General features: G+C 37.7%; 16 protein-coding genes and 3 non-coding genes across 19 annotated transcripts; 9 read left to right on the top strand and 10 right to left on the bottom strand.

Moving 5' to 3' along the window:
* Positions 1 to 37: 37 nt before the first annotated feature.
* Positions 38 to 415, bottom strand: KQ657_000965 (uncharacterized protein; the record flags this gene model as incomplete). The annotated part of the gene is made up of 1 exon (XM_043191781.1): positions 38 to 415. One exon carries the CDS (start codon positions 413 to 415, stop codon positions 38 to 40), a length of 378 nt encoding a protein of 125 aa, XP_043048753.1.
* A 125-nt stretch (positions 416 to 540) lies between these two features.
* On the bottom strand, positions 541 to 1,275 carry KQ657_000964 (uncharacterized protein; the record flags this gene model as incomplete). Its single annotated transcript, XM_043191780.1, has 1 exon — positions 541 to 1,275. The coding sequence occupies one exon, from the start codon at positions 1,273 to 1,275 to the stop codon at positions 541 to 543; it is 735 nt and encodes a 244-aa protein (XP_043048752.1).
* A 196-nt stretch (positions 1,276 to 1,471) lies between these two features.
* FUR1 (uracil phosphoribosyltransferase) lies at positions 1,472 to 2,830 on the top strand (the record flags this gene model as incomplete). The annotated part of the gene is made up of 4 exons (XM_043191779.1): positions 1,472 to 1,480; positions 1,585 to 1,598; positions 1,675 to 1,915; positions 2,192 to 2,830. 4 exons carry the CDS (start codon positions 1,472 to 1,474, stop codon positions 2,828 to 2,830), a joined length of 903 nt encoding a protein of 300 aa, XP_043048751.1.
* A 9-nt stretch (positions 2,831 to 2,839) lies between these two features.
* ARP1 (actin-related protein 1) lies at positions 2,840 to 4,030 on the bottom strand (the record flags this gene model as incomplete). The annotated part of the gene is made up of 1 exon (XM_043191778.1): positions 2,840 to 4,030. The coding sequence occupies one exon, from the start codon at positions 4,028 to 4,030 to the stop codon at positions 2,840 to 2,842; it is 1,191 nt and encodes a 396-aa protein (XP_043048750.1).
* Positions 4,031 to 4,209: 179 nt separating this feature from the next.
* On the top strand, positions 4,210 to 4,707 carry KQ657_000961 (uncharacterized protein; the record flags this gene model as incomplete). Its single annotated transcript, XM_043191777.1, has 1 exon — positions 4,210 to 4,707. The coding sequence occupies one exon, from the start codon at positions 4,210 to 4,212 to the stop codon at positions 4,705 to 4,707; it is 498 nt and encodes a 165-aa protein (XP_043048749.1).
* Positions 4,708 to 4,828: 121 nt separating this feature from the next.
* Positions 4,829 to 5,314, bottom strand: RPO26 (DNA-directed RNA polymerase core subunit; the record flags this gene model as incomplete). Its single annotated transcript, XM_043191776.1, has 1 exon — positions 4,829 to 5,314. The coding sequence occupies one exon, from the start codon at positions 5,312 to 5,314 to the stop codon at positions 4,829 to 4,831; it is 486 nt and encodes a 161-aa protein (XP_043048748.1).
* A 323-nt stretch (positions 5,315 to 5,637) lies between these two features.
* Positions 5,638 to 6,753, bottom strand: QCR2 (ubiquinol--cytochrome-c reductase subunit 2; the record flags this gene model as incomplete). Its single annotated transcript, XM_043191775.1, has 1 exon — positions 5,638 to 6,753. The coding sequence occupies one exon, from the start codon at positions 6,751 to 6,753 to the stop codon at positions 5,638 to 5,640; it is 1,116 nt and encodes a 371-aa protein (XP_043048747.1).
* Positions 6,754 to 7,070: 317 nt separating this feature from the next.
* On the bottom strand, positions 7,071 to 8,369 carry KQ657_000958 (GPI-anchor transamidase subunit; the record flags this gene model as incomplete). The annotated part of the gene is made up of 1 exon (XM_043191774.1): positions 7,071 to 8,369. The coding sequence occupies one exon, from the start codon at positions 8,367 to 8,369 to the stop codon at positions 7,071 to 7,073; it is 1,299 nt and encodes a 432-aa protein (XP_043048746.1).
* Positions 8,370 to 8,574: 205 nt separating this feature from the next.
* KQ657_000957 (mRNA splicing protein) lies at positions 8,575 to 8,925 on the top strand (the record flags this gene model as incomplete). Its single annotated transcript, XM_043191773.1, has 2 exons — positions 8,575 to 8,583; positions 8,656 to 8,925. The coding sequence occupies 2 exons, from the start codon at positions 8,575 to 8,577 to the stop codon at positions 8,923 to 8,925; spliced, it is 279 nt and encodes a 92-aa protein (XP_043048745.1).
* Positions 8,926 to 9,185: 260 nt separating this feature from the next.
* Positions 9,186 to 10,247, top strand: KQ657_000956 (uncharacterized protein; the record flags this gene model as incomplete). Its single annotated transcript, XM_043191772.1, has 1 exon — positions 9,186 to 10,247. One exon carries the CDS (start codon positions 9,186 to 9,188, stop codon positions 10,245 to 10,247), a length of 1,062 nt encoding a protein of 353 aa, XP_043048744.1.
* Positions 10,248 to 10,324: 77 nt separating this feature from the next.
* VPS4 (AAA family ATPase) lies at positions 10,325 to 11,608 on the bottom strand (the record flags this gene model as incomplete). The annotated part of the gene is made up of 1 exon (XM_043191771.1): positions 10,325 to 11,608. One exon carries the CDS (start codon positions 11,606 to 11,608, stop codon positions 10,325 to 10,327), a length of 1,284 nt encoding a protein of 427 aa, XP_043048743.1.
* A 361-nt stretch (positions 11,609 to 11,969) lies between these two features.
* RPS5 (40S ribosomal protein uS7) lies at positions 11,970 to 12,644 on the bottom strand (the record flags this gene model as incomplete). The annotated part of the gene is made up of 1 exon (XM_043191770.1): positions 11,970 to 12,644. One exon carries the CDS (start codon positions 12,642 to 12,644, stop codon positions 11,970 to 11,972), a length of 675 nt encoding a protein of 224 aa, XP_043048742.1.
* Positions 12,645 to 13,846: 1,202 nt separating this feature from the next.
* KQ657_000953 (uncharacterized protein) lies at positions 13,847 to 14,206 on the top strand (the record flags this gene model as incomplete). Its single annotated transcript, XM_043191769.1, has 1 exon — positions 13,847 to 14,206. The coding sequence occupies one exon, from the start codon at positions 13,847 to 13,849 to the stop codon at positions 14,204 to 14,206; it is 360 nt and encodes a 119-aa protein (XP_043048741.1).
* A 559-nt stretch (positions 14,207 to 14,765) lies between these two features.
* Positions 14,766 to 14,838, bottom strand: KQ657_000952. Its single transcript has one exon. It is a non-coding gene; the product is annotated as a tRNA-Arg (tRNA).
* Positions 14,839 to 15,977: 1,139 nt separating this feature from the next.
* KQ657_000951 lies at positions 15,978 to 16,072 on the bottom strand. Its single transcript has one exon. It is a non-coding gene; the product is annotated as a tRNA-Val (tRNA).
* A 114-nt stretch (positions 16,073 to 16,186) lies between these two features.
* Positions 16,187 to 16,268, top strand: KQ657_000950. The gene has a single exon. It is a non-coding gene; the product is annotated as a tRNA-Ser (tRNA).
* Positions 16,269 to 16,529: 261 nt separating this feature from the next.
* Positions 16,530 to 18,185, top strand: SRP101 (Signal recognition particle receptor subunit alpha; the record flags this gene model as incomplete). Its single annotated transcript, XM_043191768.1, has 1 exon — positions 16,530 to 18,185. One exon carries the CDS (start codon positions 16,530 to 16,532, stop codon positions 18,183 to 18,185), a length of 1,656 nt encoding a protein of 551 aa, XP_043048740.1.
* A 396-nt stretch (positions 18,186 to 18,581) lies between these two features.
* PSD2 (phosphatidylserine decarboxylase 2) lies at positions 18,582 to 22,013 on the top strand (the record flags this gene model as incomplete). The annotated part of the gene is made up of 1 exon (XM_043191767.1): positions 18,582 to 22,013. The coding sequence occupies one exon, from the start codon at positions 18,582 to 18,584 to the stop codon at positions 22,011 to 22,013; it is 3,432 nt and encodes a 1,143-aa protein (XP_043048739.1).
* A 2,139-nt stretch (positions 22,014 to 24,152) lies between these two features.
* On the top strand, positions 24,153 to 24,845 carry KQ657_000947 (uncharacterized protein; the record flags this gene model as incomplete). The annotated part of the gene is made up of 1 exon (XM_043191766.1): positions 24,153 to 24,845. The coding sequence occupies one exon, from the start codon at positions 24,153 to 24,155 to the stop codon at positions 24,843 to 24,845; it is 693 nt and encodes a 230-aa protein (XP_043048738.1).
* Between the last annotated feature and the right edge of the window lie 176 nt (positions 24,846 to 25,021).

Below are 25,021 nucleotides of genomic sequence, written 5' to 3'. Positions count from 1 at the left end.
ATGGTCTCACTATGAGAAATTATCATTGAATAAGTTCTTACTCTTCCAACAAGTCTTCGATATCATGATCTTCAGCTGCATCATATGCTGATTGATGTCTTTCTCTCACTTGCATTAACTGGTCATTCAAAACCGCTTCCGAGACTTTAAGATTCCTTCTGGTTTTCTTACCCCATCCAAATGAGGCTGCTTCATCTTCTAACCGTTTTTGTTCTGCTTCTCTTTCTTTCTTTTCTCTTTCTGGTTTTTCCAACTTCTCTTGGTTATCCATGGCTATTTGTCTCTTGATCTGATGTTGAGTGGCCCATTTGGTGTAGTAGTGGCGACAAAAGAAATAAAAACTTATCACAATTGTCAAACGAAGGTACTTGGTGAACTCTTCTTTGTCGACGTAATTATAAATGAACTCAAACATCGGGTATATATAAAGTTTGTAATAAATCTGACATATGCATTTTCAGTGGTTTGTTATTTTGGTTTTTATTTTTCACCAAGAGAAAGCGAGACTTCCGAAGTCGAATGATTACGTAATACAACAACCTATAACTCGTCCTCACTATCATTGTCAAATGGGTTCAACTCTGGAAAGTCACCAACTTCAACTATCTTTGGTTTTAAGAAGCTACCATGAGAGGGACGACTGGAAAATATACGAGTACCATCAATAGAACCATCATTTTTCCCCACTGGTTCATCAAACTCAATACCAACCCATATATTCTCACCCTTGTCCAATTCATTTATTTTACCTACAAATTTAACTTCACCTCTTCTTTCACCTTGAATGTTAATGATACGACATCTATCTCCCACCTTTATATTCTTTGCCTTGGACTCGTTTTCTTCAAGAGTCTCATTCTTTCTCTTCACGTATTCAGGATCAAATCTTCCTAGTTTATTTGACTGTTTCCATTGTAAGACAGAACCTTCCCTTTTGGAGTATTCTTCTTCAGTCAATTTGAATTCCTCAGACGTGGACCCAGTAGCCTCATCATCTACCAAAGCACCCAACTCCGAGTCAGGGTTCTTATCAAGCACGTGGATCCGTGAGTATGGTGCAATTGCATATGCTGACACTGTTGTATCTGGATCTTGACCTATTATTTTGTATGAGTTTGAAGAATGGGTAGGGTAATGATGTAATTCCTGAGATTGCGGAGGGATACCTGTGATATGCTCTAATTTTTCCTTCAAGTGCTCTGTGGTCCATTGAGGAGATATTCTTCTTTCAGAAGATGTCAAATCCGAAGTTACATAAACATTGATGTCAGCCATTTTTGTATAATGAAGGTTACAGTGTATCATTATCGTAACCAACGTACTGTAAATAATATATGTCAACAACTATGGTGAACGAGGGAAACACGACTTTGTCGCAGTCAAAAGAGGTCGAAAATTTGCAGGTACTCAAAAATGACTACTTAATGATTCTAATTAAAAGCAAGGCAATACAACATTAAGCACATTCAAGATGTCAGGCGTATGTGAACAGCTTTAGTAATAAAGAGACATATTACAAACTTAATTCTATGGTATAAGTTTTATTGTTTGTTTGTTTGTTTACTGATTCAATTTTACTAACAGAAATTTGTAGAGAGGTACTTTCCACAACAGTCATAATCACCATCACAATAACAACAATAGCAATAACAATAATAATAATAATAACCGAAGAAAAAATAATGCTGGATATTCAAAGCCAGATGGTCCCAAGAGAGAAGCTATTTTAGATTTGGCCAAGTACCAAGATCAACAAGTTCGTGTCGAGTTTGCTGGAGGAAGAGTCGTCACAGGTATATTAAAAGGGTATGATCAGTTAATGAATTTGGTATTGGAAGAGGTTAAGGAATACATCAGAGATCCAGAAGATGATACAGAACTTACTGATAGAACCAGAGACTTGGGACTTGTGGTCGTAAGATGTACTTCATTACTATCGATTTCACCTGTGTCAGGAAGCGAATACATAGACAATCCATTTGTATAATATAATATTAGTTGGCACTATTTCATTATCATTATCATGTAGATAATAGAGCTGGTACTAGTGAATAGGTTAGTACTTGCGTCGCATGACACTATTTTTCGCTCATCTCAAATTCATCGTTTGGGTCTCTTATCAGAAAAAGATTCCATTCTACTTTCTTAATCTCCATCGTACAACATCCCCATCAGCATGCCTTCTACAGAGTTTGGTGATAACGTGATCTTGCTTCCTCAAACCAATCAACTCATTGGGTTGTACTCTATCATCAGAGACAAGTCCACGAAAAGAGGTGACTTTGTTTTCTACAGTGATAGAATCATCCGTTTGCTTGTGGAAGAAGGCTTGAACTTGTTACCGGTCGAAGAATGTACTATACAGTGCCATGGTGGTAACGAGTATAAGGGATCCAAGTTTTTAGGGAAAATCTGTGGGGTTTCTATCATTCGTGCTGGTGAATCTATGGAAATGGGCCTTAGAGATTGTTGTAGATCAGTTAGAATCGGTAAGATTTTGATCCAAAGAGATGAGAAAACTGCTACTCCAAAATTATTCTATGAGAAGTTACCTGAAGATATTAGTGATAGATATGTATTTTTACTTGATCCAATGTTGGCTACTGGTGGTAGTGCTATGATGGCAGTTGAAGTGCTTCTCAGTAGAGGTGTGAAGATGGATAGAATCTTCTTTTTAAACTTGTTGGCTGCCCCTGAAGGTATCAAAGCCTTCAATGATAAATATCCAGATGTTAAGATTATCACTGGTGGTATTGATGAGAAACTTGATGAAAACAAATACATTGTCCCTGGTCTTGGTGATTTTGGTGACAGATATTACTGTATTTGAAAGCTAAAGTTAAAGACATTTTGTATGAACAATATTTGGATCCTCTTGGTATTCTTCATAGGTAACCCACATTTTTTTAAATGTAGATAACCCTGCTAGAATGGACCCGCCAATCCAAGTGGAATATTTCCGTTCTGGTGGTGCATAGATTTTAACCTTTGTAGTCCCTGGAGAACTGGCATTTAATTCACTTAATAATCGGTCTCCAAAGTTCTTGAATATTGTTGTACCTCCTGATAGTATAATGTTTTGATATAAGACAGACCTCAAATCCAAATCTGTTTTGGCAATAGCTAAATTGACCAATTCATGAACTCCTGGAGACTCGTTTCCTATTATTTGTGGGTTAAATAAGATTTCAGAAGCTCTAAATCTTTCAGCTCCAAGAACCAATTCTTTACCATCTGGAAGTCTATAAGTTGAAAACAAATCCGTATTTGATTTATCATAATACACTGAATTGTATAATTTTTCATCTCTAATGGGATCTTTGGATACAAAGCAACATTTTTCTTTAATTATTCTAGCAATTTCCTTCTCAGATGATGAAAGTAACAGAATACCTTGAAGTCGTCTAAGTTCATATTGTAATTGTTCAGTGATGTCTCGACCAGCGATATCAACTCTTTTAATAGATGTAGGCAACAGGAACCCATCATAAACGGGTACAATGTGACTAACACCATCCCCTGAATCAAGGACTACACCAGTGGTTCTCCCACTGGCATACAACAGTAACACTGCTTGAATCAGTACATATAAACAAGGCACATTGAATTGTTCAAAAAGAACCTGACACATTTTATCTCTATTCTGTCGAGGATTCAAAGGACACTCGGTTATCAATAAGGGATGTTCTTGAGGCAGGGCTTTCAATTGGGTAGAATATGTATGGTACCATAATGTCTCCATCTCATCCCATTTGGTAACGATCCCATGTTCAACTGGATACAGCAATTTCAATAGACCTCTATTCTGTTGGGCAAATTGACCCACAAAGAGTGATTCCAGTTTTTGTCCGTCTGCTGTATCAGCAGTGTCACCGGCTGTTGCTGTGGTGGTAGTGGCCATGATCTTTTGATATTTAGGTCTTCCAACCATATTAGCTTGGTAGCATTTGGGTTGCTCTTCCCCCGCAAACCCTGCCTTCAAGTTACCCGAGCCATTATCTATCACAATTGGCTGATTATAAAGGTCCATTATATGGAGATGGTGATAAGAAGGTAGTGGGTGTTTACGTTGGGTGAAATCTGAAACGCGAAATAAATATATAATCAACATGGTAACATTACAGAACGGTGTATTATACGGAACGAAAAGAGAAGATCATCATTGCGGTATTGCTATAATCACACTACAAACTGTTATATATTCTTATTATGCTGGCATTAAATACACTTTCTAATAACCAGAAACAACAGTTGCGGAATGCCTTTACACTTATTGATGGAGAGTCTCGAGATTCTATAATCACTAAAACAGATTTGATAAATCTCTATCAACAACTAGGATTACCGGTCCCACTGGATGACCAACTCAATGGAATGCTTAAGAATAGTGAGGGTATAAATTTCGCCCAATTTCTGCAGACCATGGCTGAAGAGTTGCTGGTGTTTGAAGATCGAAATACCATATACAATGCGTTGAAATTGTTTGCAGAAGAAGCAGACTATAATAGAGTTAGTGAAGAATTGATTATTGACGTGGATCGGTTGAAAGATGCTTGCTGCTCAGTTCAATTGGGAGAAATTGGGTCTGGAGATCATAGATTAACAAGACAGACATTTGACGAATTAGTTAAAGGTTTCGTACTGGAACAAACAGACGGTAAAAAATTGTTTCTAACAGGTAAATGGCTAGATGCTTATATCGATTAAAGCCTATACAACAGAAATAGTCTAAATTAGTATTATAATTGTAAATGGATGGAAAGAATACTATAACAGAATATTATAATTTTTATATTTAACACACAAAAGCTTGTTAGTAGAAACTTCTTTAATGATCAATAATCAACTCTTCACATCCCCAATCTTCATAAGAACCATCAGGTAAATATCTTCTAATGATTAAGGGGATTTTTCGTTGTGCTAATTCCTTCATGGCAATTTGTAAAGGATCTGTTTCACCTTCTATGTCCACTAATACTGGAGCATTCAATGAAATCTGCAATGCTCTGGTTCCTAAAATTCTGGCTCTTTCATATTTAGTCATATAAGGTGTGGTAGTTCTCTTTTCCTTAGGTATCGATAAACCCTTTTGTGTTTTTGACTTGAAAGCTGCTGCTTGTGCATACGATGAATCATCAGGTCCCAATCCACCATTGATAATGGTTTTACCATCTTCTGTTTTCATTTCCACATCTTCGTTATTGTTGTTGGTTGCGGGTTCTTCATAGTCATCTTCGGAAAAGTGATCTGGAGCATCGAAATCGTCAAAGTTTTCGGGTCCTTCATTGAAGGCATTCTCTTCAAAATCAGACATAGTTAATGTTACTGCTATGCTATTGGTATGGCAACAGGCCCTTTTTTTTATATGATATCTCTTTAAAGTTTGCTTACTGATGTGATGAGAGCCCATCACTATTCGATGTTGAAGACTTTTGAAAAATATAAAGTTGGTAAACGCACGACGCAAGATATAGCTTAGGGTTCAACTTGTTAACTAAGGTACTATTTAATGTTATCAATAATGAATATTTTTGTTATTATTCATACTATGGTACTAAAGGTGAATGTATAAAATGATGTAAAAGTTTTTGACATGACAGATGGGCGAATATATGTGAGTTAGTTATAGTTGTCTAATTACAATTCTTCAGGGTATGGCAAAGCATCAACATCACCAATGGCAACATAGTTGAAAGCACCCAACTTGGCTTCAGAAACTGAAGAAACAGCAGTTTCCAAAGGAGCTTCGAATGTAGATTGCAAGGTCAAAGCTAATTCGGCATCCTTACTAGCGGAGCTCAATTGAGAAGAAGTGACACCATCAACAATCTTCTTAGCTTGCTTAATACCTTCACTGACAACAGCACCATTGGCACCCGTGACGGAGACAACGAACAAACCGGCGTCCTTGTACTTGTATAAATGGGAGGTGGCACCTGGGATAGAAGCCAATGGAGCAAATGGGTTGGGCAAGACAGTGCTACCGACTGCAACAGACAAGGTTTCAAACTTGGCAAAATCAGCAGGCTTTACTGGGACACCTATCAATGCACTGGAAGCACCCGAAGCTCTGATTCTAGCATCCTTACCGGTGAAGGTCTTAACAGCTGGAGAAGCAAGAGAACCAGCTGGCAATTCGGAGAAGGCAGATTCACCAACGAAACCAGCCAAATCAGCTTCATTGACACCAGAAGCAAAAATAGAAACACCACTGGAAGTGTAAGCTTGAGAGGCAAAGGATTGGACATCAGCAACAGACAATTTGGTGGTGTTGTCGTAATATAATGGGTTACCGTAACCAGTTCTGAAAGACAATTGATGCAATTCTTCAAGAGCAATGAAAGCATTGTCAGCAGCAGCAGTGGTGAAATCAGCCTTAGCAGCTGGTAACACAATTTCAGATAATTCGTGAGGTCTGAAGGAAGTCTTGGTTAAAACATTACCCAAGGCTTCAACGTAGTATGGTAAATCTTGCTTTAAGAATTGGGTGGACAAAATGATATCATCTCTGGTGACTGTAGAAGCAAATGAACCACCCAACAATTCCGATTCTCTGGTAAATCTTAATGCGGATTTGACTTCATTGTTAAGGAAGTTGTACTTAGACAACAAATGGGCTACACCAGCCTTACCAGCTTTGGAACCAGCATTGTTCACAACAACTGTTAAAGTGGACAAATTACCTGGAGCATCTCTGGCAACCAATTTGACGGCAGAAGAGCTGTAGGCACGAACGGCTGAACGAGACAACATGGGGAAACGGACGTATATAGAACAAAATTGGATGATCTCTATAACGATGAAATTCAATCGCTCCTAATTATAACTTACTTATTATCACCAAACTTTACATACAAATTTTTCTCTTCGATCCTGAGTGGTTATAGTCTGACACCAAATTCTTATTTTTCTCGCACTTATGATTGGCCGAGCCATGTCACGTGACTTTTATACTACACAACAAGAAGTTCACGTAACAACGACGTTAGTTAAGGTGAAAAGTAGTTGTAGACATTTCTTACTCCCTTTAATATAGATTATGTAATTATTATACACTTATATAATTTTTGTTACATTTGAGTTAACCTTATCAGACTATGTTTTTCTGGAGTAACCTTGTTGGTATTTAGGTAATTTTTCACTAGTCTTCCCCAAAGCACATTTGTTAGCAAGAGTGCGTAACCTATCCCCCATACCAAATTCAAACTGTAGAAGAAATTGGAGTTCCCATTTCCCAACACAATCCAACAGTAGTAAAAGATTGGGGCTAATATCAATGCCACGAAGAATACTAAAAATGGAACGAAAACAAATCGAGTATGGGGTAATGAGGTGGTGTAAAAGAAAGGTAAGAACAGTAAAGCTTGAGCCAAATCTCCAACCACTGGATAGGATTTGCTATAGTTAATCCAGGTAAAGCAAAGGACAAATGCTAAGAAGGAATCACCAGTTGCAATATTTGAAGGGTCTTTCCTTTCAAATAATCTCCACGTAATTGGGATCAAAAATATAAACCCATAAATGTTAAAGATCCCAATATAAAAGGTACGGAAGAATTCAAACATTTCTGTGAATAGATACCACCATAATCCGATATTGGGTGAAATCTTAGATAAGGAAATCACAGTCCAGTAACATTGATCAACAAATTGTGTGCCTGCTGTGACAGCGAAGGAACATAAAAAGAGTAAACTCAATGATGCAATGTATATACCTGAAGATTCAATGTATTCTTGGATAGGGTTCCATGGGGTTTTCAGATTGACAGCTGCCTTTCTTGCTGAAACATGAATCAACCCTAACAATGGAAAAATCAAAAAAGCAGGATTATAGGAGATATAAGCAGCTATTGAAAGCATCATGACGGCTCTTGGACCCTTTTGCTGAATACAAGCTTGAACTAAGGCTTCTACTATGAATAGGAAACTCAATGGAAGTGTGGAGCCAGAATAACATGTCAATAATATCAATGGGTTGAATAAATAAAAAGCAGCAATCAAATTATCTCCTAACCCCACCAATTGCTGTTTTTCTCTTATTGAGTTATGTTCTTGATACCATCTATGAAGCTTAACAAGACTGTAGGAGATGTAAACATCAACCAATGCGTAGAAAATGCTGAAATTTGGTACATAACTTAATAACACCACAAGCAATGGCGGATGATGGTTGATCCCACCATCATATAAGTTAATGCCGTGTTTTAAGTAGTAGAAGGCTTCTTGTAATGATTTGTATGAGTTGATGGGAGTTGAGATTTCCACTACTGAAGACAATTGGTACGGAATCAGGGGAAATAATAGCGGTAAAAGTCGGATAAGACCACCAACCACTAAAACAGTGGGAAGCAGTGAAGCTTTAGTACCCATTTTGGGAATGGAAATTGAATGGATTAATATTTAGTGACGTGAAAGTATAATATGTGCCTATGTTATAGGTTGTTCATAAGTAGAACGAAAGTAACAAATCATTCGTGTATGTATCAAATGGTAGCACCGTTTAAAGAACCTAATGTTATAACATCGGGTATGAAGTGAAGTGAAATGAAGTGATTTTAATTAAACATAATAAACCATGTCCACTGTACGTATAACAACAATGATATGAAGGATGAGCTTGAAAGTAATGAAATAAATACTAACACTAATTAATCAGTTTGAACCTGTGAACCCTAAGCCGTTCCTAAAGACACTTATTGATAAGAAGGTGATAGTTAGACTTAAATGGAATCAAACAGAGTACTCGGGAATATTAGTGTCTACAGATAACTACATGAACTTACACTTGGAACAATCACACGAGATAATACGTGATTCCGACGGTAATAAGACGGCAGAAGAGCCATTAGGTGAGATTTTCATCAGATGTAACAATGTTTTATTCATACGGGAAGACACCACGATGAAGGAAGTAGAAATGGAATAATTTTAGAGCTTATTGCTAATGTTAATGTACTATAGTTTAATAATGATTCGACAATACAATACAATTATACTGTATAATGGGTTATTCCTACTAGTAAATGAATGTAGGTGAAGGGATTAAGTAGTGGTGTTTTATTCATTGACTTTGGTCGAAGATATTAATGTTCGCAGTAAAATGTCAAGCGAGGTGAAATTGCACGCTTTAATTGAACGAGCATTTATATACTTCCTTATTGCAAGATTACGAATAATATCGTCCTGATGGCAGAGGTGGCACCCTATGGTGGTTTGCTTACGAAAACCATAGAAGATGAAAAGACTAGAGTACAAAAGCTTAAGGAACAAGCTATTGAAATCACGGTCAACAACAGTGTTGAAGTCTTACGTCCTAACGTCATTCATGCCAGAGGTGTGGATAGCTTATCCACGAAAAACATTACACTGTTTGTTGATTATTATATCAACTATATAGAAGTGAAGGATGAGAACGGCGAGGTTTCATATGAAGAGATTGAGTTTGAAAATGGGATCCCCTTCAAGGTTCAATGGATTAACGATTCAGAAGTTAACCTTGTATTTCAAACTCATGAACAAGCATACCATGCACTTGAAAAATTATCTATAACCCTGTCAAATCCCAATATCATTCAAGATCAACAACACCTTGATGCTGAACAAACCCTCAAGAACCCAGAATTGGTGGCTCAGATGGTGCAAGAACGTGAATCTAAACCATATAATTCAACTATAGCATTCCAGAAGTCTCAAGATTTGGGTAGTAGATTGGGTCAAAAAGTAGTTGAAGAGGCACAGCCGTTATCAGAAACTCCAGAAGTTGCTGACGTCCCTGTTGTAATGGATGAAGATCAGTCGTCCGTAGTTTTATACTTGAGGTTTGCTTTTGAGTCTGACAAGAAAGTTTCTAATGCTGCTATGTTTTCAAGATACTACTTGCTCCACGGCGAACCGGACAGAAGACACTACGGAAGAATCAACAGAGGTGGTAGACGTAATAATAATAACTACCGTGAAAGAGAGCCTCGGGAAGTTAGAAAGGAGGTAGAGGAGCCAGAGGAAGATTTGTTTGCATCTAAGCTAGGAAGCGTTGAGCAGGAATTAGATGCAGTTATTAACAGCGCAGACAACGAACCTGTTTCTGAGGATCGTCGCCATAGAGCATATGGCGGTGGTCGTGGCAGGGGCCGTGGTGGTAATCGTGGAGGACGTGAAAGAAGAAAAAGTAGTAGCAATAACCGTCGTGGTGATCAAGGTGATGATCTTTTTGCTCATAAATTAAGAGATAGATCTCCAGAAAGAAGATGACAACAATAATAATTCAAAAAGGTACGTTTCATTATTCTAATAGACTTAAAAATATGCAATCATTATATTAATTTTGTTCAATTACCTTCTTGACCAAACTCTTCTGTGAACTTCACTTGTTTAGAAATATCATCTTGATTAACAGTTGGTCTATTGTTCTTGATTGCCTTTATGAAGTCCTTTATAGTCAATGCTGGCTCTTGTAATTCATCTGTACTTAATTCTTCCCAGCTCATTTCTTTAGCACCTATATCTCCTGGTGAACAAGGTGTAAGTTTCCCATTTTCTGTGTGTTTGAAGTGGGTAGCCTGCTGAATCTTACGAATTGGTTCCATCATTGCATCTCTAACAGCAACTGCTATATCCGAACCAGAATATCCCTCTGTCATCTCTGCCAATAATTTCAAATCATGAGAAGTACATTCATTAGGAACATCACCAATATTTAACTCAAACATTCTTGTTCTTGCTTCTAATTCTGGCAATGCAATATATATTCTTCTTTCAAATCTTCTTCTAATGGCAGCATCCAATTGCCAAGGGATATTTGTAGCTCCCAATACAAGAACACCACTTGAATCATTCCCCACCCCATTCATTTGTACCAATAATTCGGTTTTAATTCTCCGACTGGCTTCACTTTCACCTTCACCTCTGGGTCCACACAATGCATCGACTTCATCAATAAAAATAATAGAAGGTTTACTTTCTCTGGCCATTGTGAACAATTGTTTCACAAGTCTTTCGGATTCACCCATCCATTTAGATACTAAATCAGATGAAGATACACTAAAGAAAGTTGAATTGGCTTCAGTAGCAACAGCTTTGGCCAAAAATGACTTACCAGTACCTGGAGGACCATATAAAAGTATACCAGAAGTTGGTTTCCGTTTACCAGTAAATAATTGAGGGAACTTCACAGGTAGAATGACTGCTTCTTTAAGAGCTTCTTTGGCCAGATCTAACCCAGCAACATCAGACCATTTCACATCTGGTTTCTCCAGTAAAATAGCTCCAGCTAAAGCACCTCTAAGTTTCTTTGTATCATCATCACCATCATCTCCGCCAGATTTTTTTGCTCTAGTGGATCCATTGGTAGCTGAACTTTCACCCGATCGTTTACTTTCTTCTTCTTTGCTCAAATACTCCTTCAATTGCTCTGCTCTATTCAAATACTCCAGAAATTTGGACTTAATCAACTCCTTCAGTTTGGCATTCTTTTCATATTTAAGGGCCAACATAAGATAGTCTAATCCATTATAATATAATTTGTAAGCTTCTTCATATTTGGTGGCGGTATCGGCTTCAATAGCCTTCTGCACAAGTTCTATTCCTTTTGTCAAGGAGTCTGAGCCACTCATTATATTATTATGCTGGTTACGGAGATGTTTAATGGTAATGCTCTATTAAAAGAGGCTCGACAATATCTGATCAGCCTTCATACCCAGAGGGCTATTATCTTTTGGGATAAAGTTACACAAAAAGCGCTATATGGCTTATGGTGTCACCATCAATAGTAATAAGCTTCTGTACTTTAGACACATTTATATTTATTAGAGTATTCCCTTTATAAACTCTACAAAACCAAGTTACAAATCCCCAAACTTTAGAGTATCTTTCTTTTTTAAATATTGTACATCTTAGTTTATAGACACTTTTATACATTAGGTTGATAGTATGGAAGAAAAATATAAAATAGAAAAAGGGAATGCAATGATAGTCTTAACGGTTAGACTTAGCAACTCTTTCTAATTCATCCTTCTTCTTGATGGCATAAGAAGTAGAAGAACCCTTAGCAGCATTGATCAATTCTTCAGCCAAACATTCAGCAATAGTCTTGATGTTTCTGAAAGAAGCTTCTCTAGCACCAATGGTCAACAAGGCAATAGCTTGGTTAACTCTTCTTAAGGGAGAAACATCAACGGCTTGTCTTCTAACGGTACCAGAAGAACCGATTCTGGTGGAGTCTTCTCTTGGACCAGAGTTGACAATAGCGTCAACAACAACTTGGACAGGGTTTTGTTCAGTTAAAACGTGGACAATTTCCAAAGCGTGCTTGACAATTCTAACAGCCTTCAACTTCTTACCGTTGTTTCTACCATTCATCATCAAAGAGTTGGTCAATCTTTCAACAATAGGACATTGAGCCTTTCTGAATCTCTTGGAGGCGTATCTGCCGGCAGTGTGAGAGACAAAGATAGGTTGTCTAATTTGAATGTAATCAACTAAAGATACATCCTTGATTTCAACATCTTCAAAAGACCACTTGTTGAACAACTTGATTTCTTGTTGAGCAGCTTGGACATCAGCTGGGATAGCGGTAGCTAATTCAACTAATTGCAATTCCTCTTGGACAACTTCTTGAGGTTGTTCTTCAACGAATTCTTGTTCAGACATGACTATGTTGATGCTTCGACTATGGTACCAAGATTATGAAAAAACGTCTATGTATACTTGAACAAGCTGAAAATTTTTTTAAGGAAGTTGGATTCAAAGTTTCACTATGGCAAAGGAACGACTGCGCACAGGTCTGCTTACCTGCATATATGGTAACGATTTTTGTAAGTCTCAAAAATCGAAAAAAAATTTCCTCTACAGTATGCCAATCTGGGAGTTACCCGCACAAGATGTTGCAGTATAAGACTTGAAAAAGTATACTGTTGGGGCTATAAGACCTAATAAGGTCACGTGCGTGAAGATTTCAAGTGACTATACAACGAGTCATGTTTTACATCAAGATATTGTGTCTTATGATAATGATAGTAGGAAGTGACTGATGTACCGGTTGAACTGTTAACGAGACATATACAGAATTTATTAAGTACTTATTAAGTATTCCATTAATTTAAGTTGGTAAAGTACTGTTCTGTTTATGAGTGGACGATTGTAGTAGCACTAGTTACTTATGTGTGAGCTATGTTTGATTTTGTAATACAGTACTTGCTTTTAGCACATGTACTTTAGGTCTAATGACAGAAAATAATTACTCAACTATACAAGGCTAAATATCAATGAAATTGTCACATAACGTCACGATAATTAAATGATCGTCCTTTTTAATTTAAAACTCTATTGTGATAAAAGTGTTCATGAATAAACAAAGAGTCAACTAAACCACATTTAATAATGAGCATAAAATTACTGCAATGTTCGTACATTAAAGTAAGCTAATATAGGTAGAATACTGCCTATATTGTGTTTATATAGTTGATGGCATATTGATTTTGTTCTCATATATATGTCTTTATCGATTGTGGCCTCGTAAATTAAACTACAAGGTGCCGTACTTTGCAAACTTATATCTCGAACACCGAGTGCACACATTCAGTGGACATTGAGTATCCGATTACTCTATTGTGTGATGGGTGTCCCTGTATACAATGCCGACGCATATTTCTTTGTGAGGTCATTGCCTACTAAGCCCGAAAGTAAGAAAACTTGCTGCACACGTAGAATGCATAGTGATATGACCGTTATACATATAAGAAAACATCGTTGTCCGCATTAAGGGTAGTATCTTTTTCCCCACTGATTATTTAACTAAATAGTCTCAACAAGGATAATTAATATCAACCTTTTTTAGTAGACAAACATATTCAATGTCGGCGAAAGAATACTACGGAGCACCAAGTGGTGCACCACCGGGCCATAACGGTGGCAATTATTCGGCTCCTAATGGGCCACCACCAAACTTTCAAAATCAGCAACAAGGATACTCAGATCAACAAGAACGTGGATGGGGTGGTGGCCATCAGCAAGGTGGCTATCAACAACAAGGTTATAATGCTTATCCTCCACAACAGCAACAATACGGCTACCCCCCACAACAAGGTGGCTACTATCAAGCACAACAACCAATGTATGTCCAACAGCAATCTTCAAGTGGTGGCGGACAATCATGTTTAATGGCATGCTTGGCAGCATTATGTATCTGTTGCACATTAGATGCTATCTTTTAATTGTCATAATTATATGAGCCCCATGAGATAGAGAATACCTGGTTGTATTCGACATTCTGGCTTACAGTCGTATTTACATATTGACTTTCATCAGTGATGCATGCAATAGCATCTCTGCATCTCTGAATAGTTGTCACTTTAATTTGTTTTACGCTTTCTACTTTTGTTCTTGACATGTGATGGATTGTGCTTATATGGTTTGATTTTGTTTGTATGTTCTTTTATAGCATTGAATCAGATGAACCTATTTTGGTTCATGATTTACTTAATTGGCCCTCACTGATGTAAACTTTTATCGTCGTACGATCAGACGTAACAGTTGTCAAACAGCCTCTAGAAGCAAACGCTCAGTCACATTATTTTGCGATCTTTTTCCCTTGGGCTGTGAACTAAATGTACTAGGCATCAAGGCTATGTTCTTCAGCCCCTGGTCACCCATAATTGTTGCGTGCCTTCATAGAGTGTAATTGATTTCTGCAAAAAGAAATAGTTATGATTTGCATCAGGACATACTGGATAGTTAGAGTATCGGTAATTCAGCACCTAAAAGAAAAAAGTAAACCCACGGCGGGAGTCGAACCCGCAATCTTTTGATTAGAAGTCAAACGCGTTAACCATTACGCTACGCAGGCTCCTGTTGTAACCAACTTTTGCACCGTTCTAGATCAATGAGAGTGTATAACAAAACACTCCCTGGCCAAAATGAAAATATTCCTGAGTGTTTAGACGGTTTCAGCTTAGTATAAGGATGAAAATAATTATTTGCTATCTCTTGTGATCCTTTCTGGCTTAATAAATCATTTTGTTTGCTGAGTTTTAAAGTATTTTTACCAATGCCTCTGCATTCATTTCGCGATATTGTACTTTTTTTTGCAACAATTATATGAAAATGCTGTTGTAAGCACTAATTATATATTAGTTACAACTGGTTAATTTGGTAGACCCATTAACAAAATCGGACACTCACCTCTTTATAATAACTACCACAAGCACAATTATTCAAGCATTCAATTATTTTTCGGTTGAAGTGGAAAGGCGAAATGCTTTTATTTCCAGGTGACATAACAGACATTCTCATTGACATGATTCTTTTATAAAAACCTAAACGATATCTTCTTGTTCTCTTAAATAAGAGTAGACCATAGAGTAAGTTATCCAATACATTTATTTGCACCTTGTGAAGTTCAAGACAAAAATGCAGCCTACTTTTGGGTAACGGATACATATCGCATTGTAAAAAAGCACAATGTCTCCAGTTTATAGAAAAATAAACCTATACCGACTACAGTCACTTTTGCATTTATTTTACCTTAATTTCTACGGTAAAAGCAATTATTCACATTGAGTTCTCTCTAATTAATTTGTGATTAAAGGAGCATATTACATAGTGTGTGGCCCATTTTGGAGTATTTCAAACCATATTTTAAGTAATTTGTTCATTCGGTAGCCAATAACTTGTTTGAAATCCGTCTCATATTTAAGAAATTTAGCTAATATAGGATTATAACTAGGGTTAGTTAGACTATTTTTTAAGTAGTTACTTATTAGCAAGTACTTCTAATTTGAAGACTTTATCACGTGACTAAATCTCTTCACGTATGAGTACCAGGAATCCAGCGTATTTATTTTTGCCGTTCTACCTAACATTATTCTCCTTAACAAAGAAGTAGTGTTATGATTAACTTAGTCTTATGGAACATGGTGTACAGTAATGAGTATATACATGAACATTAACTACTAAACAATTAGTATAAAATGGGAAAAAAAAGCTTGATCTAGCCGAGGATCGAACTCGGGACCTTTTCGGCGCTTACTTTGCAATCGCAATATGTAAACGAAACGTGATAGCCGCTACACCACTAAACCTCAAGCGCTTGAAAAAAGTAAACTTTAACTATTTGAGAATTACAATCGCAGATTTATGGCAGCGCGGACGCTTGTTTAGTCGTCTAAGAAAAACTTGCAATTGTATTATATGGAGTCCCAGTGGCCGAGTGGTTAAGGCGACGCCCTGCTAAGGCGTTGGGTTTTACCTGCGCAGGTTCGAATCCTGTCTGTGACGCCATTTCTATTTTTTTATTTTCAAGTTGATACTTTCCTTCCCTTAACTGCTTGTTCACGACTGTCCGTTTACTGTATTAGAATTATTGGAATCATTCATATGGTGTGGCTGATTGCGATACTGCATTTCACTATCAAGAGGCATAACATTAAAAAGCAACTCTATATGCAGTACCCGCAAAATCTACTTAGTTGGTCAGTGATCAAAAAAATTAATCACCGATAATACTTTTAGCTGCTTGATGAAAGATCATATTAAGCAATGTCTCAATCATTAATTGTGTTCCGAACTTCAGGGAAGGTTGAATATCAACACAATAATAAAGTTCATGCATTCAATGAATTTATAGGGACCATTGTCAATGAGACAGCTGTGGAATTAGACAGCAACTTTTTTACCAACACTGTTAATCGGAAAAAGTTCTATGCCTTCCAAAACTCCGAGCATGATACCTATGTAGCGTTATATTTTGATGGGGTTGTCACTTTGGATGGGAATAAAGTTAAGAGTACTTTGCAAAGCATTTTAAAGACATTCAATAAGTATGAAGAAGAGGAGATCAATATGGAGAAGTTCAAATCACTAGCAGATTTACAGTTTAACCAACTCATGAAAACAAAGACTACAAGTATTGGAGAAGACATAAATTCCAATTCTTCTACTCCTTTAGGGGGTGCACCAAGAAGTGGTGCACCCAATCCACTTACTCCAACTACAACTGATAAAAGAAAGACTGCACCAGGGAAGAAGTTAAGGAAATGGAATGGTGATGAGATTGATGATTCTGATGGTAAAATATTGGATTATTCTAATGATGCACCAGAAAAAGTTGAAAGTGCAAATTCAAATTCAAATTCAAATCCAAATCTTTTATCAACATTAACCGTTGATCAAGGTGCATTTACAAAGGAAAATGAATTAGTATTGGTTAAAGAACTTAATGAATTATTAGAGGATGAAGAATATGAATCTGATGAGGAAAAGACAGTTGAAACATCCAAATTTGGTTCAATTTTCTCTAAGTTTAGTTCGTATTTCACAGGGACAGTTAATTTGGATGAAGTTTCAAAGAAATTCTATGATCAATTGGTATCTAAGAATATAGCTCCTCAAACTGCTACGTCAATCATATCTAGAATCAAAGAGAAACTTCAATCAAAATCCAATATAACATTAACATTATATCGACAAACATTGATTGATGAATTGACCAAGATTTTAACTCCAAATGTTGGTACTGATTTACTTTACGATATAAAAAAGAATAAACTGGGCCGTCCATATGTTATTTCCGTGGTTGGTGTCAATGGAGTTGGTAAATCCACAAATTTAGCCAAATTGTCCTATTGGCTTTTACAAAATCATTTAAATGTACTTATTTGTGCTTGTGATACATTTAGAAGTGGTGCAGTAGAACAATTAAAAGTGCATGTTAATAATCTTCAACAATTGAATAATGTTGAATCGACCAAAATTGATATTTTTGAAAAGGGTTATGGTGGAGGAGATCATGTTGTACAAACAGCTAAACTGGCAATTGAATTTGCTGGTAACAATGGATTTGATGTTGTTCTAATTGATACTGCAGGACGGACGCATTCTAATGCCAAATTGATGGCCCCATTAAAGAAATTTGGTGAAGCTGCTGATCCTAATAAAATTATTATGGTAGGAGAAGCCCTTGTTGGAAGTGATTCTGTTGAACAAGCAATCAATTTCAATAATGCATTTGGTAGTAAGAGGAAATTGGATTTCTTCATTATATCTAAAGTTGATACTGTTGGAGATTTAGTAGGAACTATGATTAATATGGTGATGGCTACAAAAGTTCCTATTTTGTTTGTTGGTACTGGACAAACATATACAGACATTAAACGATTAAGTGTTAAGTCAGTTGTTAATCTGTTGATGAAGTGATGAAATTATTATTTATATTGTCCTCGTATATAGTAATTGCATGATCCGAATCGTACATGAAATAAATACGAACCTAAATATACTACTTCTATCGTATATCCGCGTAGGGACTACACCATAAAAAATATCTGTGCCGCGGTGCCAGTCGTGTATGCACGCCAAAATGTCCTATTCCCTTATTTGTACTTCTTTTACCCCACCAACACAGGTGTGTCAAACAAAGTGACATCAGAAGACACTACTCACCAGCGTACTACTAACTACAAGCCTACGTTGCTTAATATATATACTCAAATTCTTACTAGTTTGTCAATCCCATATTATTTTTATTTATCTAGTTAATGTTTATGCATTTAATTCTTTTTTGTCTCAGTTAATTCCACTGTCCATTCCAATATGAACTCACTGAGAAAGCAAACTTCGGACTTATATCTCCAGATTAATGCCTTCAAAGCCGCTGATTTGACTACCTTTGCGCCTAATGTTTCAGGCGAGGAGAAACTGAAACATAGAAGGAAACCAGTCAATCCTATACTAGTGGCTACATTGAACAATGAACGTAAAAAGACACTGAGAAAGTGTAATACGTCTCAGCCGTCTTGGGATGATGTGTTGATCCTTCCTTTGAAACACAATGATCACACCCAAATATTGAACTTAACTGTATGGGACAAGCATAAACGTTTCAAGTCATATTTAGGGGAGTTGAGGTTGATAATAACAGACATTTTCTTCAACAAAGACAACAAGTTCCAGAACCCATCAGAACTTAAGTGGTACAAGTTATATTCCAGTGACGACAAACACGGATACATACCAGGCTCTATTCTTTTATCGTTTGAACTATGTCAGCCATCAAAGAGAGCTCGGCTGAAGCTGGATGGACTGGAACTATCCATCAACATTGTAAGCAATTCTCATATTCCTGTCCCCCAAGTAGCCGTCATTGATGCTGGCAACTCTACGCCTGACCTCAAGGACTCAACGATGGTTGTGGGAAGACCGGAGACGGTTGATACCTCGGGCTTGCTACAGTTGCCTCCTGTGGCGACATCATCAACAAAACAAAACATGCTCATAAGTTGGCTCAAACTGTTGAACTTCCCTAACCCCGATCAAGACTATTATATGCCCAATGAACAAGGGTTCTATGAGGCTGCTATTACTATTGATGACCAGTCAGATATTGAGTCTGTACGTACCACTACCGTGGAGTTTTCCCATATGAATCTAGACGATAGACAACTGTACCTCCATGGTGACAACTCCATTGGTAACTTCAATGGCAGCTCACTTTCCGTTAACTCGTCAACAGCAGCAGCTGGTGGTGGTTGGTCAGGTAGTAATAGCAAGTTCTTGAGTGTCCGGAGAATAGCAACTGCTGAGAAGGATGCCAGTAGTAATTTTGCCAGTGATAGTGATGTTTCTACGATTTATACCGAGACCTCATCCATTGCCCTAAGTAGAACTCCTAGTGGTTCCAGCTTCCACAGTGGCCCCGTCAAGAAACCCCTGAGACGATCAAGATTGGGATTTTCAAAAGCGTCCACAGATAAAACAGATGAACCATTCAGAATCTCTAAACGAGATGTGTATGGGGTTGTGTTTCTAGAGATTGTTTCATGTTCTGATCTTCCACCGTATAGGAACTTTACCAGAACCACATATGATATTGACCCCTTTGTGGTGGTAACTTTTGGTAAGAAGACATTCCGTACAAGTTGGAAGAGACATACCTTGAATCCAGTGTTTCATGAACGTATGGCTTTTGAAATCTTGTCTAGTGAACGGAATTACGACATTCAGTTTTCTGTCTTAGATAAAGACCACTTTTCATTCCATGATATGATAGCAAATGTCACGTTACCAATGAAAGACATTCTTAAAGTTGCAACTGTTAAAAACGAATTATCTACACCAGATTCTTCTAGTGCAAATGTATCCTTATCGGACTTTGATTCCACTTATGAAATAGACCACCCCATTATCAAGGTAATTGATGATTCAGAGACTCCCAAGACAAAACCAATGAAACAGTCCAAACGGAATCGATTATCTCTTAAACATAAATCCTCGCTGTCTGATAAGAATGCCAATGCTTCTAAATTAAGAACCATGAACTTGGACTTACAAGTGTTCCGCGAAAAGTATGCTGATTCAAGTCAACCCAAATTGAAGATCGGTGCAAGATTTGAAACTTATCACTCGCTCACTCGAAGATTCTGGGAGATCCTATTGGACCAATTTTTGCTGAACGAATCAAAAACTTATGACTACATTGAATTGATTTCCTTATTGGATACTTTGGGTTGTAAGAACAGTGACAGCATTGTGGGCAAATTTTTTGCGGATTATGATAAAACTCCTTGGTCTGGTGATAGTTTAACCTATGACCAGATTATTGAATCAGTTCAAACTCATATCAATAATGAAGGTGAAGGAGATAACGAGAGTCTTCGGATCTTTGAAATAGAAAGATGTCCTATTTGTTGTCAGAAAAGACTCAGTAAGAAACAAGACATTGATATCGTTACCCATGTTGCTATATGTGCAAGCAAAGATTGGAGTATTGTGAGTAAGTTTTTGGTAGCTTCGTATGTCACACCTCAAATAGCCACCAGGAAATGGTTCCTGAAGATTGTAATGAAGGTTTCCTACGGGAAGTATCAATTGGGATCACATTCAGCCAATATCTTGGTGCAAGATCGTACCACAGGTATCATCCTAGAAGAGAAGATGAGTGTATACGTTAGAATGGGGATCAGACTTCTTTATAATGGTGTGGATCTGTCCAAGTCCAAACACTTCCGTATACTTCTTAAGAAGTTAACTGTTAAACAGGGTGCCAAGTTTGATAGCCCGGAGCTGAAGGAGGATATTCCATCATTCATCAAGTTCCACAAGCTTGATTTATCGGACTGTTTAGAGGATGATTATCAGAAATATGCAACTTTTAATGACTTCTTTTACAGACGTCTTAAGAGCGACGCAAGACCAAATGAAGGTGATAGTAATATCATAGTTTCACCAGCAGATTGTCGTTGTACAGCATTTGGAACTGTTAATGATGCAACTGAGTTTTGGATCAAGGGAAGAAACTTTAGCGTCATTAAGCTTTTCAATGGTCATTTCCAAGACATTGCCAACGACTCCAATTATTCATTGGGTATTTTCCGCCTTGCACCTCAAGATTATCATCGTTTCCATTGTCCTGTGAAGGGAAGAATAAGATCTATTAAGCACATTGATGGAGAATACTACACTGTGAACCCCATGGCTATCCGTAGTAAGTTGGATGTCTATGGAGAAAACGTCAGAAGCATTATCGTTATAGACACTGAAAAGTTTGGTACCGTAGTGTATGCATGTATCGGAGCAATGATGGTGGGGTCTATTGTTCTTTCTGTAGAAGAAGGAACTGAAGTAGACAGAGGAGATGAGATCGGGTACTTCAAGTTTGGCGGCTCGACCATTTTACTTCTCTTTGATAAGACTCGATTTAAGTTTGATCAAGATTTGGTCCATAACCTGGAACTGTCGGTGGAAACACTTATCCGAGTTGGACAAAGCATCGGTCATCACAAGAGTGTACCGTCTTTGAAGCGAGAGAGACTTGATTTCAGCAAACAAAGTGAAGATTTCAAAATGAAGTTGATTCGGGTGATTACTGGTGGAGACTTGAAGGACTCTAAAGAGTTAAGTAATTGGGAATCCAGAAATATGAGCATTACGAGACAAGACCTTGATACTGCATTTGATAATATTGATTATGGAGAAGAAAACGAGGAAGACGATGATGATCAATGCCTGCTTAAAAGCTTGACATGAAGAAAAAAATAATCTTCAAATTTTATTCTTTTTGTATACTAAATGCCTGTATTTTAAAACCTAAATTTATGCCATATTATTATTCTAATTTGATCAACCAAGAAATGTGTGGTGGGTTTCGGAGCCTGCTATTACCCCACGTAAGTTCTTTACTCGTATTATTATCTGTACTGCATACAATCGCAGCATACGTAATGCCCAACGGTATTAATCACATTAAGCTCAAGTAATGAATGATGAAATATGATTAGTGACCTTGAAAGTACAGCATCGGAACATAAAGATTTTCTTCCTTTATTCCCGCTTCCTCTTGAAGGTTCCGTACATGCCATCCCAAATGGTCTATGGTGTGTCGAAGATTAACCACTTCTTTATAAGGTTCCAGCACCATGCTTGGATAAATGTAGAGCTTGCAAATCAAAGGTGGAACTATCAGGCCCGCTACCATGCCTAGCACAAGCGACTTCTTAGCAATGCTTGCCATAATATAGTAAATCAGGTATAAGTGTTGTAAATAAAATGCTGGAGATGACAAACGAGGGGACGCCTGGGGTATTTATACTTGTGAATTTTCACATCTTTGAGCGTACAAAATCATTGCGACTCAGCTGCCACCTTCAAGAAGAATCGGAAAGGAAATGGATTGGGACCACTAAATGCCCATAGAGTAAATTTTAGTAAGATAGCGTAAGTACAGTGTGTATTACTGCTACTAACTAGTCGTACTACTACTGCCACTAACTAGTAGTCGCAATAGTACTCCTACAATTACTATTACTAGCACCCTACTTTTATCGTACACCCGTCTACATCCGTATTGGGATAAGGCTTTGGTAACTCCCCTCCAACTCCGGCTGACCACGCCAAAAAATACTTGATGACTCCATGTGAACCCACTTACTACTGTATATAAGTTGCTGTTGGTGTGCTTATAATGTACAGAGCCCCGGGCTCGTGTTGATCCTCTCGACTCCGAACTGGTGCCCGATGGCCCAAGTGTCACAATATCGGCTAGACTGCATGGAAAAGCAGTCTTATACCGAGTTTATAGAGGCAATTATCGGAACGAAATAAAACATATATTATCGATACTTACGTAAAGGCACAGTTGAATTCGTTTATAACTATTCTAGGGTTAATCTGACTGCAAATTATTTGCCAAATGAGGTTGCAATGAACCCGCAATAGTTTCATCAGTTGAACAGCATTGAATTATGCCCATATGAAACTGGAGCTGTAGACCAATTGAACCACATGGTTGAAGATTTTCCCCGATGTACCGTACAATGAGATTCAGTTTAAACGACCCCACAAAAGTTCATTAAATGAGCAGTAATGGTTCAAGCTGAAAAGTGCAAGGTTTACGGAGGGAGTTCATAATCTGGATAACCATAATCCCAATTACATGTTTCCTGTGCAGATAAGAAACACCGACATTACTTCAAGGTTAACTACAGCAGACTGCAAGGAAAACCCAGAACAACAACAATACCAAGATGAATGACCCCATTATCCAAAAGGAGAAAACGAGTAAGGGTTAGACTAAGAGAGGCTCAGCGTGGAATGGTGACAACAAAGTGGATCATAATTGAACCTAAGAAATTGTGTACTATGTAGAGAAGTAATAAATGATGCGCCATTATTTGTTGTTATTAGTGAACTAATCTGTTCAATTATGCAAGACCTCGTACTCCCATAACATTATATCAAATTATACTCAATACCTCCCTTATTTATTCTTGCTGCAAAACTGTAGCTTACTTTATTACCGCTGCACTCAGTCTGGTAATCCTTGGCTGCGAAATTTCACCGGAGGAACCATTTCCTAATTAGGAGTCTCTGTGTACTTAAAAGTATATGGAACCTCTCCTAATGGCTGCGAAAACTTTGGGTATATAAAGAGGTCTACTCGCTGAGCATCTTGGATTTCTTTCTTCCTCTTCTTTAATCAGACAACACATCAGTTTACAGAATTATGAAATTCTCCAGAACTAGCATCGGCTCTCCAGGGCCAAACTCTCTGCCTTCCGCAAGAAGTTCCACAACTTCTTCCACCGTCACCAAGTTAATGACAAAGTACGTGACCACCAACAAGATATCCTTGAACTGGCGCTCACTTCTGACGCCATTGTCCTGCCAATGTCCTGCGACAATCAAGCTGGGAAAGCATTGACTACTTCAAGCAGCCTGCCAGTTACCATTGACACTGCTCCAAGCACCCTTCCCACCCCCCTTTCCCATCATGTACCCATTGAGACTCCAGCTACTACCATTGCTGTTGAGACCGATGACAAGGAGAACATCTTATTTACTCCACCACTTCAAGCTTCCTTACTTGAAAAAGCACTCCTCGTGATCTTTGAGTACACCGACTATCAAACTAAGTCTAGCCAAGCAAAGGCTATGGAGACTGAGACAGACAATGACTGCGATTGTTCCTTTGAGCCTAACAAATGGAAAAAACCTCTTGAGCTTAACCAAGAACCGGTCAAAGTCTTCAGTCCCTCAATTGAACCCCCAGCTGCTTCTTCAGTTGTTGAAACCCCTAACGACATGTTTCAGGAAGTAGAAGAAGTCCCACTTCAGCCTACTAGTCCCCCTCTTCTGCTCTCTGAGTATCTCCCCACTGCTGAACTGAACAGTAATGGTCTGGAGCGGATCATTAGTGGTGATCTGTACCGATCGGACGCTTGTATCAGCCCAGGTTTGAGTGGTTACTCCAGTGGTAGTGAGGCTTATTATCATGACAAGATTCCAAGAGACTTCCTTAGAATGTACCAACATCCCAAGCAGATACGGAAACGTACTCGGGCACCTGGTAATACTAAGTGATGGGGACCCTAAGCCCTTTTTGGGCGTAATTAAACCCTTTTCTAGGGCTCATAGTATATAGAGTATATAGATAACCAAATAAACCATAAAACCTTCCAAAAAATAAGTCCACTAATTGTACAGGTTGTGATATGAGGTGAACCCAAATAAGATATCAGAATGCTTCTTCTTAACAT

The sequence above is a fragment of the Scheffersomyces spartinae genome (genome assembly GCF_019049425.1).
Source record: "Scheffersomyces spartinae strain ARV_011 chromosome Unknown scaffold_13, whole genome shotgun sequence".
In the NCBI taxonomy this organism is placed as follows: Eukaryota; Fungi; Ascomycota; class Pichiomycetes; order Serinales; family Debaryomycetaceae; genus Lizanozyma; species Lizanozyma spartinae.
The sequence above is the reverse complement of the archived record's forward strand: the minus strand, read 5'-3'. Positions and strand labels throughout refer to the sequence as shown.